The sequence below is a fragment of the Monodon monoceros genome, unplaced genomic scaffold (genome assembly GCF_005190385.1).
Source record: "Monodon monoceros isolate NGI ecotype Baffin Bay Population unplaced genomic scaffold, NGI_Narwhal_1 Super_Scaffold_17, whole genome shotgun sequence".
Taxonomy (NCBI): domain Eukaryota; kingdom Metazoa; phylum Chordata; class Mammalia; order Artiodactyla; family Monodontidae; genus Monodon; species Monodon monoceros.
In genome coordinates this window covers 22,307,978-22,325,502 of record NW_021703773.1, presented here as the reverse complement: position 1 = coordinate 22,325,502, position 17,525 = coordinate 22,307,978, and the positions used below count along the sequence as shown (strand labels likewise).

General features: G+C 47.3%; 1 protein-coding gene across 3 annotated transcripts in view; it reads right to left on the bottom strand.

The window, feature by feature from the left end:
* The window catches only part of IRF2 (interferon regulatory factor 2), an 85,127-nt gene that overhangs the window by 5,514 nt on the left and 62,088 nt on the right, over window positions 1–17,525 (bottom strand). For all 3 annotated transcript variants that reach the window (XM_029226485.1, XM_029226487.1, XM_029226488.1), the window contains 2 exons: window positions 15,900–16,017; window positions 4,768–4,932 (listed from right to left, as the gene is read on the bottom strand). In XM_029226485.1, coding sequence (XP_029082318.1) covers window positions 4,768–4,932; window positions 15,900–16,017 — 283 coding nt within the window. The remainder of the gene's footprint in view (window positions 1–4,767; window positions 4,933–15,899; window positions 16,018–17,525) is intronic.

The following is a 17,525-nucleotide window of genomic DNA, read 5'->3' as shown; positions in this document are numbered from 1 at the left end:
AGGGGACACGGGTTCGTGCCCCAGTCCGGGAGGATCCCACGTGCCGCGGAGCGGCTGGGCCCGTGAGCCATGGCCGCTGAGCCTGCGTCCGGAGCCTGTGCTCTGCAACGGGAGAGGCCACAGCAGTGAGAGGCCCGCGTACCGCAAAAAAAAAAAAAAAAAGAGAGAATGGCCTTGAGCCTAAGAGCAGAGATGCTTGAAGCTCTAGCCCGAGGACCCCAAACCCTTCTCTCTAGAGTAACAGTGGTGCTCGCGGCCACCCCTGGGTCACTGGCTCAGGGTGCTCTGTTGGGGACACTCATGCCCATTTTCCTCTGTTTTCTTGGTTTTACTCCATCATTGCCATTTTCAAGATCGGTTCTTATAGAACAAATGAATTCATGGCAGCTCCTACTTCCAGATCAATGTTACCACCGACACAGCAACATTAGTTGTTTCATTTTTCCTTCTGATTACTTTGGATTTGTATTTGCTTTGAATAGAATGGAATTTAAAAAAAAATTTTGGAGTTGCTTCCCAAGCACGGTCTGAGTAAGTTGCAAGTGTTTACAGAGGAATAACAGGTACCTAAGCAGTTTGTTTCATCTTTCTGGTCTCCGTTTCCCGGAAAGCGACTGGGGTGAGAGGGAAGGAAGAGGTTAGGATTAGATGACCCCAAAGATGCTTCTTCCAGAGTTGCAGTTTTACAATGATGCTAGTCTCAGGCTCACACTCCACTTAGCCCAGTTTTTTATTGTCAGACCATCTCAGGAACATGACGGGGAGGGAGACGTCTTCTGTCACAGCCTTTTTGCACTACGACATCTTGGTACATTTTCTGGAAGGCTCTTGTTCAACAAGTTTTATTAATAAGATTGACAATGATTCCTTTCCCTCAATCATTTCCTTAATTACTTTCCCTAGAAGGCTCAATGAAGAGGTTCAAATCAGAGTCCTCTGACAGCACTTCTATCTTTGCTGCACCCAACAAAATGCAAGCCTGCTACGGTTTCCAGAAGGACCCAAAGTCTTTCCCGCTGGTCACTGGTCAGGACGAAATCTCCCTTCTCTCAGTTGTCACCAATCAATCCTTCGTCTTATACTTTCTTCTCCATACTCTCGTCCAGCCTTCCCCAAAATACCACTGTGGCTTTCTTTCACTAAACCACCCACAACCTAATAAAATCCTGGTGCCACACAGCAGGCAACAGGCCACTTTGCGGTAGATCTTTAAAAATAAAAATGACTCGTCTCTAGAGTTTCCCAAGGTTGGGCTTTGGGACATCCCTCCCCAGGACATAGTTTTATGAATCCAACTAGAATTTCATGTTGTCTTAAAACAATCCAATGCAAGTACGTGCACTCAAAGGAACTGTCCCTTTTCTTGCTTCACTGTAATATTTAGACCATGGAGAAGACAGACTTGCAAAAATGAATGTGGTTTTTGTAATACTACTGGGGTTATATTTCAATGATCAGTAGGGGGGAAAAATAGCCAACAACCGCTTCCAAATACCGGTTTCTAAGTGAATGAAGTGGTTTGAGGAGGCTGCAATTCAGTTCAGTAGTCCACACAAAGGGACCCTGTCATGAGAAACAGGCAAACAGCCTATTCTCGTGGGGAACGTAAAGTTAGAAAGTGAATACCACCAAAGAGCTGCCTTTCCTAGTAGCAAGCTATGGGATCCCTGACTGAAAGATTTTAGCTACCCATGGTCAGTAACAGGTAAGTTTCTTATGTGTCACAGGCTCTAGAAAAGTAGCAGCGATGACTTGTCTTGACTCTATCCAGGAAGCTTCCCTCCACAGGGTTCTAGAAAATTCAGACAGTGAAAACAATCGAAAGAACTAAAGGCCAGGCTGAGACACCAGGCTCCAACCAAACCCGCACTGCCTGCAAGCCTGGCACCAAAATCCTTCTTTTCGAATCTTGCAAATGTCCTGAAAAGGGTAATGAGATTTTCATTTCTCTCTGCATGAATCAGCTGTTCTTGGGGCTCTTCTGCTAAAGCAAAATGCCAGTGCTGGCAGAACAGCAAGAAGACGCCTTTCCAGAATCCCCAAGAAGACTTCAGAAAAGTCTAACTCAATAGATAAATAGAAAAGTCTATTCTAAAGCTCCAAGCTCTTAAGAAAAAAAAAAAAAAAAACACTTGGGGTGTAATAATGCCTGCAGCAGCATGATATAGAGGAAAGTCACACATTTCCAGCCCTTGTCAGTGAAATGTAAGCACAGTGGCTTAGTGTTTCAAGTTTCAGTTATCTCAACTGTAAAATTAGGGCATAAACATTCTGCTCTGCCTCCTTTGGCTGGTCCTTGAGATTCTGGGAGGTGGACTGTTCTGAATGGCAGAGCCCCACACGGTCCTCCAGGGCAGCAGTGCAGTCAAGGGGCTAAGAGCAGGCCTTTGGCGTCAGCCACGTATGGGTCTGACTGTGCTACGGGTTGTCCGTTTCTGGACACGCTGCTTCACCCCACTGACCTCAGATACCTAACATTTTTTTAAAAAAATACATTTATTTATTCATTTATTTAATTTTTGGCTGCATTGGGTCTTTGCTGCTGCACGCGGGCTTTCTCTAGTTGCAGTGAGCGGGGGCTACCCTTTGTTGTGGGGCACAGGCTTCTCATTGCGGTGGCTTCTCTTGTTGCAGAGCACAGGCTCTAGGCGCGCAAGCTTCAGTAGTTGTGGCACACGGGCTTCAGTAGTTGTGGCTCGCGGGCTCTAGAGCGCAGGCTCAGTTGTGGCGTACAGGCTTAGTTGCTCCACGGCATGTGGGATCTTCCTGGACCCGGGCTCGAACCTGTGTCCCCTGCTCGGGCAGGCGGATTCTTAATCACTGCACCACCAGGGAAGCCCGATACCTAACTTTTTTTTTTGGCAGTACGCGGGCCTCTCACTGTTGTGGCCTCTCCCGTTGCGGAGCACAGGCTACGGACGTGCAGGCTCAGCGGCCATGGCTCACGGGCCCAGCCGCTCCGCAGCATGTGGGATCTTCCCGGACTGGGGCACGAACCCGTGTCCCCTGCATCGGCAGGCGAACTCTCAACCACTGCACCACCAGGGAAGCCCCCAATACCTAACGTTTAAAGAGAGAATAATGACAGTACCCAGGCTGACGGGGTTATTCTCATGATAATTAAATAAGCCAATCGATTTCAAGCACTTAGCACAGTACCCTGGGTACAACAAACACGCAACAAATAGTAATTATTACGAGGACTGGCAGATATGCAAGAGGGACTGGCACATGCAGGAGTTCAAAATATGTTTCATGAATAAATAACTGATGACAAGCTTATCCTGTCTGACAAGATTATAGGCTTCTTGTAGCCAAGGTTCGTTCTCACTTTCCTTTTATGTTCCCAGCACGAAAGAAAGTCAGGACCTTGAGGACATTCTGCCAAGTGAAATATGCCCGTCACAAACGAACTAATGTTGTAGGATTCCGCTTATACGAGGTACCTAGAGTAGCCAAATTCAGAGAGACGGAAAGTAAAAGGGGGTTGGCCAAGGGGCTGGGGGAGGGGGAGGGGGAGTTATTGTATAATGGGCACAGAGCTTCAGTTGTGCGAGATGAGAAAGTTCTGGAGATGGAGGGTGGTGCTAGTTGCACAACGATGTTAGGTCACTTAATGCTGCTGCAATGTGCACCGAAAAACGGCTAAAAGTGGTAAATGTTATGCTGTGGGTATTTTACCACAGTTGAAAAAAATAAGTTAAAATGAAATAAAGTTGGGGTTCAGGAAATATGAGGTTAATTTAGGGGCAGATAATTCACAAACAACTTGTCATTTGAATCAACCTAATTCTAACCCGGACTCTGTGCCGCTCACTGGGGTGGCGTCCTGACTGAAGGACACGCTATTTGGCAACACATAAAGGACACTGGGAAGAATTCCTGAACTATTTATTAGAGCGACTCTGGTTACCCATGACAGGGCCTCTGCTTTTTATTTGTAATATCTGCAAGCAATAACCCTGACTCAGAACTTATATTTCAGAATTATAACTGAGTCACCAAAAGTTAAGTGGAGACCATGAGAAGGAGTGTATAAGGGGATGTAATGTTGGTGGGAAAAAGGAGCCGCCAGTTTATCCCATAAGGATGGAAGAACCCACTGAACGCGGTGCTAACCCTGTGACTGTCGGGGCCAATTCCTGCCATTCTGTGGCCATTCCCTGGGGAATCTGCAGTGGGCTCAGTCCCTGGCCCAGCTAGAAGCTGTATGAAATTGAAAAAGAAGAGGAAAATACGTGGAAGTGACAAGTAAACTTGGTGAACGACAGAATGGAACTTGGGGTCTGAAGGTTTAGTTTGAGTCCTGACCCAAACACTTACTGGCCGTGTGGCCTGGAGGAATCCCTTCTATTCCAACGAAGGGACCGGAAGAGGTGATCCCTAAGGTCCTATCCAGCTGGCTCAAACTCAGATTCCATTAAAAACATCCTTCCGAATTTCTGATAACTTGCGCAAATAAAATGGACTCAGATGAACTACTTCCCCAGAGAAATCTTCTTATTCGTTAGTCATGCGTGAACATGTTACGGGTGATCAAGTGAAATGCTGTGACTGGGTCTTCGAATTGAGAACAAAAATATCCTAGAAGATGTTGGTTGAGGACATTAAAGCAAGACTAGCTCCAGACAGAATAATCCTTAGGACACAGGAGAGGTTCTCTGCTATGTTGGTGAAACCAGTGAGTGACCCAAGACTAAAGGACCGCCCTCCCTGGTTCCTTGCTCAGTTCCAGAGTTTCTGACCCCCGCCCCGCCCCCGCCTTACCTGCGTAGGAAGACACGGGGGAGATCTGCAGGGGGTAGAGCTCGCTCATGCTGACCGCCTGTTCATCACTCTCAGTGGTCACTTCCACAACTTGGCAGATGTCTGGTGGATTAGTGACTATCTCTTGATCCTCAATGTTGCTGTCCAGATGTGACTGTCCTACGACTTCAAAGAAAAGACAGCCATCATGCACCAACATCACCTGCCTTCACAATCCTAGCACACACTCTCGAGAAAGGAAACCTCCCCCCAGAGAGGCCAAGAGTCCGATTCCTGGTCACCAAATGTCATCTGCCATGAAACAAGAACAAGCCTTAGCTTTGGGTTAATGTCCCTGGAGAAGCAACTTGCCAATAACCTGGCTCGCCAGGGCTATTTCCAGTGTGCCTGCCAATGGTGCTTACACGTGGCAACACCCCAAACTCAACCTGGCCACAGCCAAGGCTGCAGGACGAGAGCTGCATCCAGACCTAGCCCCAGGGCCAGAGAGATAAACAGTGCTTTGAACCTGACCCATTTCTGTTCTCTGCCCTCACTCTAAAGGAAGCTGCTGTGCTAGTTTCTGGGTCCTGGGGTCCAAAGAGACATTATCAAACCTTAATAATGAGGGAAGGGGCTTCCCTGGTGGCGCAGTGGTTGAGAGTCCACCTGCCAATGCAGGGGACACGGGTCCGTGCCCCGGTCCGGGAGGATCCCACGTGCCGCGGAACGGCTGGGCCCGTGAGCCATGGCCCCTGAGCCTGTGCTCCGCAACGGGTGAGGCCACAGCAGTGAGAGGCCCGCGTACAGCAAAAAAAAAAAAATGAGGGAGGATCGCCAAAATCCACCCTATTGTGTCATTTCTAGCTGTGGGATGATCCATTCATACTCCCAGCCCGCCTCCTCCTCTGCAGACAATGGATGTCATATCAAAACAATGGAAAAGAATGCTTTCCCAATTTTCTAACACACCTTCGGAGCATCAACTCCTCAAAACGCTGATAATATGAATTCTGACCACCCTGCCTCTGAAATCCTGACTCAACTGTTTTTTAATTAAACTTTTCAGTCTGAGATCACGTGCAGTTTTAAGAAATAATACACAGATCCCACGTGCCCTTTACCCATGTGCAAAACTATCATACGGTATCAGGATACTGACATTTGACCATCGACGCACCTTGTTCAGATCTCCTCCGTCTCACTTGTACTCCTTCGTGTGTGTGTACTTAGTTCTGTGCGGTTTCGTCACACGCGCGGTTTCACGTACCCACCTCCGCAGTCAAAACACCAAACGTCTCATCATCACAAGCGTCTTCTGTGACCGCATCCACCTTCCTCAGCCTCCTCCCCTCGGCTCCAGCCCCCGACAACCACTCGTCTGTTTTCCATTTCTATAATTTTTGTCATTTCAAGGATGCTTCACAAATGGACTCACACAGTAACCTTTTGAGATGGGCTGTTTTCACTCAGCAGAATTCCCTGGAGATTCATCCAAGTGTTTGGGTGTATCAGTAGGAACTGTAGGTGCCTTCAATTGGAGGAACCCAACTCAATTCACCCACTGAAGGAATTGTAGGTTCCTTTCCATTCTTCGGCTATCACGAATAAGGCTGCTATGAACATTCGTGCACAGGTTTTATCTGAACATAAGTTTCCATTTCTCTGGGACAAATGCCCAAGAGTGCAATGGCTGGAACACATGGTAATTATATGTTTAGTTTTACAAGAAACTGCTAAACTAGTATCCAGAGTGGCTATACCATATTACGTTCCTACCGGCAATGTATGGACAAGCTAATTTATGCACATTTTAGCCAGCTTTTGGTGTTGTCACTACTTCTTTTTTTTTTTTTTGCTGTATGCGGGCCTCTCACCGTTGTGGCCTCTCCCGTCGTGGAGCATAGGCTCCAGACGCGCAGGCTCAGCGGCCATGGCTCACGGGCCCAGCCGCTCCGCGGCATGTGGGATCTTCCCGGACCGGGGAACGAACCTGTGTCCCCTGCATCGGCAGGCGGACTCTCAACCACTGCGCCACCAGGGAAGCCCTGTCACTACTTTTTGACTTTAGTCATTCTGATAGATGTGTGGTGATACCTCATAGTGGTTTTAATTTGAATGCCCCTAATGCCCTGTCTTACTTTCAAACAGAGCTGACCTTATACTTCTGTTGACAATTGATTGGATGGAATATCCCTGAAAACTGGCACCCATAAACAAATGGGACCAACAATGTTTTCCCAAGGGCCTCTCTCAAAGCACTTTGCCCTCATAATCAATGTTTTACTCATGCCTGTGTAAGTTATTTTAACATTTCAACACATGGGAATGACAGGGAAAGCATCATTATCCTGTTATAAATGAAGAGTGTCAGGCACAGAGAAGTACAGTAGCTTGTCCAAAGTCACACAGCGTGGATTATGGGCTGTGCTCTACGTCCCCGGCCACCTGTAAAATGTTCAGATTAGGCAGGAAGGTGGCCACATTCCAGTCTCCTTGAGAAGTTAGCATCATGGGCCAGTTCCTGTTTTCACTGCTCAAAGTATAATATTTTGATTACTCAAGTATTTCTGTTTATACGTGGGTTTCTGTTTTAACTGCTTGAAGTGGAGTGATGAAGTGACTAGCAGTAAGGTAGGGAGAACATTACCTGATTTCTACTCAGGTAAGGTTTTAGAAGGCAGTGAGAATTCATGGATTTTCTAGCAAAGAAAAGAAAAGCACCGAAGAGGCTGGGAAAGGAGATTTGGGGATGTGATAAAAGACTCCACAAAGCCACAGCATACAGAATGGAAGGGAAACTGGATGCCGTGTGGGTTTTCCTGGAGGGGATAAAATTAAAGAAAAGGAAGGCAGGCTAAATATGGCAGGCAGACTCCCAAATTCTTATTTTATCCTTTGGACTATACTACTTGAGCCTGAGAGCATCAATTATGCAGCTCACCAGACACAGACTGAGCGCTGACACTGACCTCTCTCAAGTTTCTTCTGCCTCCTCTCCCAAGTAAAATAAGACGGCAGGAAAACAAGATGGGTCCTGTCCTTTCCCAAATTGGTGGGTGGAGATAGAAACCAAACAGGACGTACGTGTGTGTGTGTGTGTGTGTGTGTGTGTGTGTGTGTTTGATGAGGGGGTGGATAAAACTGATACCTTACATACTAAGAAAATGAAGATCTTATATAGATTTGATTTAAATCAAGGCCCCTTTAACTTCCAATCCTCCAAAATTCATTTCTCCCTTGCACTGTCATTCCTGGGAGTATAAACTATGGCAGCCATTCAAGCATCTTCCTAATTATGTCCCTTTGTTCTGACCAGGAATTCTCTCCCTCAGTGTTTTCCCCCATAAGTCCCAACTCAGCCATTCAACTAACAGAGATTTCCTGAGCATCCTCTTTGTACAAGGCACTGTTGTCAGGTAGGAAGGGTAGAGGAAGTGTAATCTAGTCCAGGATCTGGTTTGTAAGAAGTCCAGTAGGGCTGGAGGCCAGCACACAATGATCTAGAGAATAAACTGAGGACAGTAGTGAAAAGGAAAAGCGGGGAGGGCGGAGGGCCCGTGATGAAAGTTCAGGAAGTGGGATATTTTTTTTTCCAGTTACAGGAAATCAAAGGCTTCGGTGAGGCGGCAGCGCGGTGGGCAGAAGGGGAGGGTGAGTGGCAGGCAGGAGTCAGATGCCTCTGCTTTCGGGGGGCCTTTTCCTGACCCCCCAGAACAGACTGCCCTCTCTTTCCTGCGGGCCCCTCGCTTGCTGTCCCCATGGCTTGGCCAAAACGACAGCATGACGCGACCTTGTGACGTGCCTTCACTTTCGGCCTCGCGTGCCCAGTTAATGCAGCGGCCCTTTATTTAACTCTTTATTCGTACGTGTTGTCTCCCAGCCACACTGTGGCTCCCGAGAGAGTTGAGACCCTGCATTAGAACTTTTTGTCTCAAGTCATGGCACACGTTCACGGCTTGTACCGGAGAGCAGCTCAGTGAATCTTTGCTGAGTAAAGAGATGAATAAACAGAGAAGGGCTCCCAGACTGCAGCCAGAGGCCTGCAGGAGTTCAGGACCGCTTGTAAATACCAAATGGAACGACGAACGTTTTCTAGAAAATTTCCAGACTCCTGGCAAGCGGGCTTTTTAAAACCCAGGTGAAGGGATAAAGACACAGTAGGCCATAGCTGCCAGGGGCTGGAAGGAGGGAGAGGAAACATTTGCGGGTGAGGAAAATGTCCTATGTCTTAACTGTAGTGGTAGTCACACCACTGAGGATGTCTGTCAAAAATCATAGACCTGCACACCTAAAGGGAGTTAGTTTTACGGTATTTCACTTAACATACATGCCTTAAGACAAAAAGTAGATGAGCATCTCTATTCAAATTTTAAGTGTATCCCAAATGCTGGTGACCAGGATAGAAAAATAAGTTTTAGTTTTCTGGGCTACATCTGGATACCCAGTTAATATTACATGATCTCTAAGGCCAGACATTGCCCTAGGAGTATGTGGCTTTGTGCCTGGGACAGGGACGACCGCTGCTCTCCATCTGAACACGACTGAGGGCACTTTAGAAACTTCTGAACTCGTAAGTCGCAAGTCCAAGAGAGAAGCTGGGAAATCCCAACATGTGAGATGCTCTCTGGAAGGGCTTTACGCACCAGCCCTAATCCATCTCTCTCTCTTTATCCATCTATGGAGGTAGATGAGAGCTGATTTCCCCTGAACCACCAAACTTTGCCCTAAGGGACAACACAGACAGTGCCACTGACTCCTAACAAATGAAAAGTCACAAGAATAGCAAGCTTAGCAAACTGCTACAGCACATAAGGTCAGAAGTGGGAGCCCTCTAGGTGCTAGAGCCTCATGACTGATAACCCATAATAACAAAACCTAGCATTTCCTGGGCCCCGAACTTTGTCTTTCCCACCTTGACCTATCACCTGCCAGACCTCACAACTCCACGGGGAAGACACAGTTATCACCCCATTTTAGACAGGAGGAAAAGCATCGTGGAGAGTTAAATAACTAACAAAGAGTTCAAGGACTAATTCAAGGTCAGACAGCCGGAAAGTGGCAGCCTCAGGAGGCAAATTCAGCTTTCCCTCTCAACAGCACCGTCTCCCTGAAAGAAAGAGTTAAGGAAGTTCAAACTGAGTTTCCCTGGGCTTTCTAAGCCCCTCTTAGGATAAAACCTTTCAAATCTCACCTTAATAAGCCTCTGGGCTCATAACCAATAGTGAAATTGCTTTTCAACAGTTCTATACTGGGTGCCAAGGAAATTCCTGAACGGTTAGGGAACTAGAAATCCACTGAGCTTCTCCAGATTATGAAGGTCAGCGCATCAGGAAGAGTCCCCCGCAGGCATGTAATTTTATCTGGACCTCGGTGCTGAGACTTACAACAATATTATTCATGGCTGGTTACTGATGAACTGGTTTGATTCCTTAAAAGGTCATTCTTACCTTATTAACAATTGTTGACAACGCAGGGCTCCACCTGCGAAAGAACTTGCCCCCAAGCCTCAGAGAAAGCTCTTAAAAGTAGGCTATTAGGAACCGGAAAGTTCTGTGAAGGTGGGTTGGTCCTATCACTTTGCAGCTGAAACCCAGGGAGGTTGGGTAAATTGCCAAGGTCACTCAGGCAGCTGCAGGGTCAAGATAAAAGCCTATAAAAGCCGGCCATCTGCATGCTGCCATGGAGAGAAATTTCTTCTCGCCCTGATCTGAAACTTCGAGAATTTAAACTGTGAATACCAGCCCTGATGACACAGCACAGATGGGGGCAATGTCTCTTAATCAAATATATTTTAATATGATTTGATAATACCACAATCATAATATTAATTTTACCACCTTCTAACCACACAGTGAGTTTTCTGTTACACTCATTTGGTCCTCACAGCAATCCTGTGAGGTAGGTGGGATCAGTTTTTATCATTTCCACTGTATTTAATTTTTTTTTAAAGATTTTGTTTTGATGTGGACCATTTTCAAAGTCTTTAATGAATTTGTGACCACACTGCTTCTGCTCTACGCCTTGGTCCCTTGGCCGCGAGGCACGCGGGATCCTAGCTCCCTGACCAGGGACTGAAACTGCACCCCCTGCATTGGAAGGCGAAGTCTCAACCACTGGACCGCCAGGGAAGTCCCCTCGTTTCCACTTTAGATAACGAGGAAATTGAGTCTCAGAGAGGTGAGGGAGTTTGCCTAGGATCACGTGATAAATAAAACCCTGCAGAACTAGGTCTAGAACCCCAGTCTTTTAACTTCTAATCTGGTGCTCTTTCTGTTTTCTTTTTTAAGATAAACTCTGGCCATGATTCGCTTTAGGCATCCAAGGGCGACGGTGGGAGACACAAGTCTCTACGGGGTTAGTACTTTCAGAGAAGGGGCCAGCCTGCCTCAACAGTGACAGGTCGACGTGGGTGCAGGGTGTGGTACACGAGGAAACATCATCACATACTGCTCTGCTATAAAGGGGGGCAAATAATACGTTCTAGTAAAATCTCAGTTGAGTTCGTCACCGTGTCTCAAGGGTCAATGGTCTGGTAGCAGATACCTGCCTAAGACCTCATGGGTTGGCAGCGTACCCCTCCCGACGGACCCGCCGAACGCCCCTTCCTTACTCTGCTGGGTTGACAGAGCTATAGCGTCCACCCCACAGTAACAAAACCCACAACCCAAACCTCTCTTTCTTGCTGGATAGGCACATGGAAGTCCAACTGTTCAGAGTAATTCGACTTCAAAAACAGGTATAAAAGAAGTGGACAGGGGCCAGGTCACCAGGACACTGGGGACATGCGGGTCTTTGTCCTGGGGGCTTGGGGGCAAAGGTGACATGGTAAGACTGGCATTTTTAAACAAATGACTGTGTCTGGAGAAGGGGCAGCATGGAAGCAGAGCTGAGGCAAGCACGAAGGTGACTGGGAGTCGCATCTGAAATAGAAAGAAGGGGACGGATTTGAGGAATAGGACGGGGGAAGACAGGATTCGATAGTTAATTATAAATAAGGTGGAGGTGTCAAGGCAGAAAAATATATACAGCCTCGTAAAAAGTTGGCAGCTTTCTTGGGTAAATAAAAACCCCTTAAAGGTTGAAAAAACCTCCATGTCCACTGCCCAGGGTTGCCGGTGCACGTGGTGACCGAGGGCACATCCCATGCAGCCTCATCTCTGTGACCTTGGCTTCTCCAAGGTCCAGTTCACCGAAGAAAAACAAGATGTATTATCGGTTGTGTCTGGGTTTACTGTGAGATCTGGGTTCACACCTCACATGGACTCTCCTATTGCTAAGAGTTTTCTAGGGGTCCTGAGAAAACTGGATGCCTTGTCGCTGGACCCCGCTCCTGAGGGATGAACCAGCATGGAAAGCCTTCACTCGCTCCTTCTCAAGAGGGGTGCCTTCCATCTAAACAACCACGCCAAATCTACTTTTTATCTTGTAGATGGAATTTTTCATATCTTAAGCACCAGAGAAAATGGCAAAAAACAAAAGCAAACAAACAAAACAGGGAACAAAGGATCTGGAAAAGTTGAAGACAGTTCTACAGCCTGGCATCACCTTTGGCTATCGTCAAGTCACTATGAATTCTGGTACCAGAGGCTGCCAGGCTTGAGTTATGACCGTGAGGCCCTGGGGGTGCCCTAAGTTTGGTCTCTTAGTTGTGAATCTGTTTTGCTCCTTTTTTTTTTTTTTTTTTTTTTGTTGTTGTTGTTGTTCTGCTACCAGAAAAAGGTACATCCTAGAAGGTGCATTTTGGGCCACCAAAATGGACAGAATTCAAATTACATTATTTCCTAATTGTCTATGTCTAGTCACCTAAGGCCAGCTTGATTTACTTCAGGGTCATGAATAGCCTCCCTCATTTCACAGCAATCTTTGCTTTCTTGAAGGGTGGGGTTACCTTTTATCAAAAAACACAATGGGGTTATGAAGCCCCGCCTAGGCCAGGGAGAAAGAATGTCCGCACCTGCTAACTTCTCACACTGGCCTGGAGGTGATTTCAATAGTGCTCAGCAGAGGCCCTGCTGACCTGGGCAAGAGGCCAGCAGGGTATTATCAGAACAATCCAACATGTTTGCTGGCTTCTTCCGCTTCCTAAAAACAGAAGTTGCCACACACACAAAATAATTCAATGTGAAAGAAAAGTAAAAATAAAAATGAGTCTGTTTCTCCCTCCCCTTAAAGGGATAGCAGGGAAGATCTTTGGAGGTGCTGACCTGTGCATTTAAACAGGAGGGAGAGACGAAACGTGAAAAGACCTGGTTTAAGCAGTGAGATGCTGCCCTCCTGCTTGAAGCGCACAGCCTGCTAAATCTGGATGTACATTCAGCTGTTCTGGACAAGAAGGCAAGACCAGGACACTGCCCACTGACCATGGGCGTGTGCACACTCGTGCGTGTGTGTGTGTGTTTTGCTGCCATGATTTGCCGCAGAAATAAAAGTAAAACACAGCAGCAATCCAGCAGGAGTTCATCTGTCAGGGTAAAAGGACATTTCGTGCTTTACACCCTTACTGGATTCACTTACCAAACAGCACCCCTCCTCCAGAATAAAAGTGTACTGGGTGGCTGGCCTCCAAGGGATTAAGATATTGATTTTCAATCTACTTCCCTAGTGACAGAGCCTACTGACAACGAGAAAAATGCTCTCGTAGTAAGGACTCGTTTCAGCTCCCATTTTTAATCTTATAAACATGGGCTTATAAGAGCAGAATGAAAACATCTTGAGGTTTTCATCTTGGTGCCTGGATACAAAACTGGCCGGAACTCTGGGTTTAGAGACAAATGAATGGAAAGCAAGAAATGGTTTCGTTTTTAAATAAAGCAATTTTTAAAAAGTAAAGAGAGCCCGAAAGAGAATCTCTCAAATGCCACAGTGGCCTTGGAATCAGAACCCCTGTACTTCTCATCTCGGTCCACACATCGCAGAGGCTGGGATGGCTAATTACTGGTCACTTGGGAGAGTGTAGACAAAGCTCTGCGAAGGGTTTAAAATCCGAGCTAGTGCTACTGTTAGTAATAATCACAAATTACCCACTCCTTTAAAATACTTGCATAGATCCACTTCATCTATCATTACATACCTTCACAAGGGTCACTGACTAATTAGAAAGAGATATTCAAACTCATTTTACTGCCATCCATTATGATTTTATTGTTAGGAAGAGAATCATTAAATCCAGTAGGTGATTCTCTAACCAAACCTGGCCTTTGTCTTTGCCCCAGGATAATGACTCATTAAATTAGTACCAACACCATGTAGCCCCAATCATACCATAAGGGCAATGAACAATCGACCTGGCAGAGAATTTACCTACTGAAGGCTCAACCAAAATGTTAAAAAAAAAAAAAAGGTAAAGAAAACTGGTCCAATTCTGGCTTTTGTTTGGCATTTTATCTGAGGCTGAGTTCACCTCCTTAATGAAGGGGAGCTCCAAAAGCCAGCCAGCTGCCTCGAAATAAGCTGAACCTTAAGAAAGCGCGCCTGGGAGATCGGCAACTATCTTCCTTTTTAAAAAGGGCTCAGTGGGCAGAGGCTTTCTGAGGACAGCCTGCTGAGAAAGGGATGATAAAAACCCAGGTGCTGGGGAAGCAGCCCTCAGCCGTGGAAAAAAGGGCCCAGGAGGGAGGAGAGCTGGGCTTCCGGTCAGGCAAGTGGCCTCACTCCAGAGGGGAAGTGAGAAAGATACTCTCGGAGAGTCCGCTCGGCTCAAAATGACTGTAGGGCCATCTGTCTCTATGCAAAAGTGCCCCATTCAGACGTGAGCCCTGTGAGGAAGCCATGGCCATCCTGACATGAGATACAGCACGTGCTGAGTCTCAACCCAGGCTTCATTCTTTCTTCACGCTGCACGCTGCTGGAGACCCTGCACATGTGATTCTACTTCCAAACTCCAAAGCCCAGGGGAAGGAGAGGAGGCTGCGGCCTCCTGTCCCTACTCAGCTGAGAACCCACAAATGAAGGTCCCTCAGATGTGAGGCCTGCTCTTGGAACAGGATTTTTCCTGTTCTTACCGGCATCAGAAGCCCTAATTGTTTACAAAATGGAACAAAATGTAATGAACCAAAAGGTATTGCGGGCAAAGAAACCGAGGTTCTGGATTCCAGGGCTGGAGTCAGAATACAAGGTCAAGCCTGGGCCTCTTCCACGCTTGCAAAGAGTCCCTACCATCCGTGCTTGGCAGCATCCCAGCAGGACTTCATTGAGATATAATTCACACTTGTCACCCACCTGCCTAAAAGCCTCCGGGGGTGGTGTTCCATGGTGTGTGTATGGAAAACATTTGGGTACTTTACTATCTGCTATACTTCGATTTTTTAAAACTTAAAAAAAAAAAAGAAAACAAAAAAACCCCACACCCTGCAGCAGTCTGGGGATAAAACCCAACCTCCTTCCCAGGGTCTTCGAAGGTCCCCATAAGCCCGCCCCGCCTCCCTTCTGAGGGACCTTACACGCCCTCCCCACGAGCACCGGCCTTCCCTCTAGTCCTTCGAGCGTGTTCCTGCATCGGGACCCACACTGCAGGTCCTCAGCCACTGGTGTCATCTCATCTCTCCACTCTTCCTCCGGCACATTTATCACACACCGGTAATGCTGTTGTTACGTGCAGTTTTTATTTGTTTATTATGTGTCTTCTTCCATGAAACTAGGGATTGGGCCCGCCTTGCTCCCCAACCTGTTTCTGGCTCACAGCGCTACGTCTGGTATACAGAAGGCACTCAAAACCCTTTGTGGGATCACAGGGTGCCCTCTGGCCACGTGCCTCTGTTTCCCCATCTGAGAGATGAGCACCGCCCCTGTGGCAGGCCTGGAGGACTCATAGGGACAGTCTCCCCCCTCCTTGTTCCCAAGTTAAAGAAATAACACTTTTGTCCACGTGACCAATTACTGAACGATTGAGAACCGCTAATCCTTAGCCGCTGGGGGGAGCATCCCCATCTCATCTGCCTATTTTTTTGAGGCGGATCTGCCTCAGTTCCTTTACCTGATCCTCAAAGGCCTTTATCCTTCAGTCCTGAAATCTGGGGGCCTGAACTTGCATTTTGAGATGGTTCCAAGACCTCCTCCCGCTGACTACGTTATTTCAAATCACGTTTTACAAATTCTCGACCCCAGGGAGCTACTCGTGCGTATAAAAAAAATGAGATGTCAAAACAGTTTACCTATGATGTTCACCGTACTATCCACTTCATTTTTTATAGCTGAAGTCAGGGCCGCATACTCAGGAGAAAGATCACTTACTCCATTACTAAGCCCCAAAGATGACTCAACTGGTTCTTGCTAGGAAGAAGAAAAGAAAAAAGAATTGAGAACACTTCCTTTTCCCTCCCTGTGCTTAGCTTAAATTCTACCCTCCGTCCACTTTCTTTAATGCCAAGGTCACGTTCGTCTCCCAAATGCATTCCCTACGTGTTTTAAATCAGCCTGGAGCTTAAGAAGCACATTTCTGCGTAGAGTGTCTCGCCAAGGGTTCCCTTTCTTTCCTTTTCCTTGGAGGAGACGGTATCTGTGCACCTGGCTTGCCCTCCTGAAATGCTTATCCCTGTGCAAGGTAGCCCTGGGTTTAAGCGGAGCTGTGTTACTGCCTAGGTAAAGCACCTTGCTGCTGAGATCCCAACTCATCCTTCTCTGAGGGAGGGGTGCGTGTAAGACTCAGCTCCTGGCTTTCTCTCTAAGGGAGGAATCTTGCCACCTCTTTTATAACTTCGGAGGAAAAGCTCTGCCTCAACTATCAGCCCAAGGACGAAATCCAGAGGACGTGGTGGATGAATTCTTCTTGGATAGGGTTTGCTCTGGATTCTGGCCACTTGAGCATCCTGCCCCAGGGTCGGGGGCAGGTGGCTGGTCACATGGGCCAGACTCATAGCCAAAGCCTCCGCCACCCCGTGGAGACCAGTGAAACAGCCCACACCCATGGCTCCGCAGGCATGCCTTCCGAATGCCCATGCAGCCCAAGAGGCTACACATTCATATTAATGAAACTAGGAGAGCAAACTCCTCTTCCTAAGCTTGGCTCTCAATTCTGCTTTATTCAAGTGCACCAGAGCCCTCCAACCTCTGAACGCGCCAACAGCTCTGGGAGAGCCAGCGCTGGAGTACACACTGACTTTCAGCGTTTTGATGAGAGAGCTTCTCCTCAAGGGGAGGTTACACCGGCGTCTATGACAGCAACAGAATCAGACAAAAAAAGCCACACGTGACAACTCCTGGGGAGACCAAACTGGAGAGGAGGGTGGAGGGGTGGAAAGAATAGAAGACAGGAGCGGAAGGTCATGTGAGGTGGATATGACTGTGCTTTGAAAAATTTAGAGTGGATGCTGCAAGGCATGCAGGGTGTTCTTATCAATTTATGTGCTGCTTGGAACCAATGATGAACCCCACCCCCCCCAGCAAATCTTAGGGAAGGAGGGGGAAATTACACCCTCCCTCCCAATCCCACCTGGCAAATTCCCGCCATGATAACCACGGCTTCAAAGACATCACCTCACTGTATAGCTCAGTTCTCAAAAAAATAAACAAACAAAAATCACACATGGCAGGGATGACCAGATGTACCAAAGGTTGAATCCAGGAAGGGCCCAGGACAGCCCCACTGGGCAGAATGTTTATCCCTCTCTCCTGCAGCATCTCTTTGACAAATTCCGAAGAGTTTATCCTTTCTGGGAAGAAACTTCCTTGCCTGTGACTTGAGTCACCACTTTTCTCTTCCCTTAGAGGCAAACTCCTGACTGTGCACCTGCCTTCCCAGCATCACCTCCTCACTGCACCACCATGAAGCCTGCAGTCTG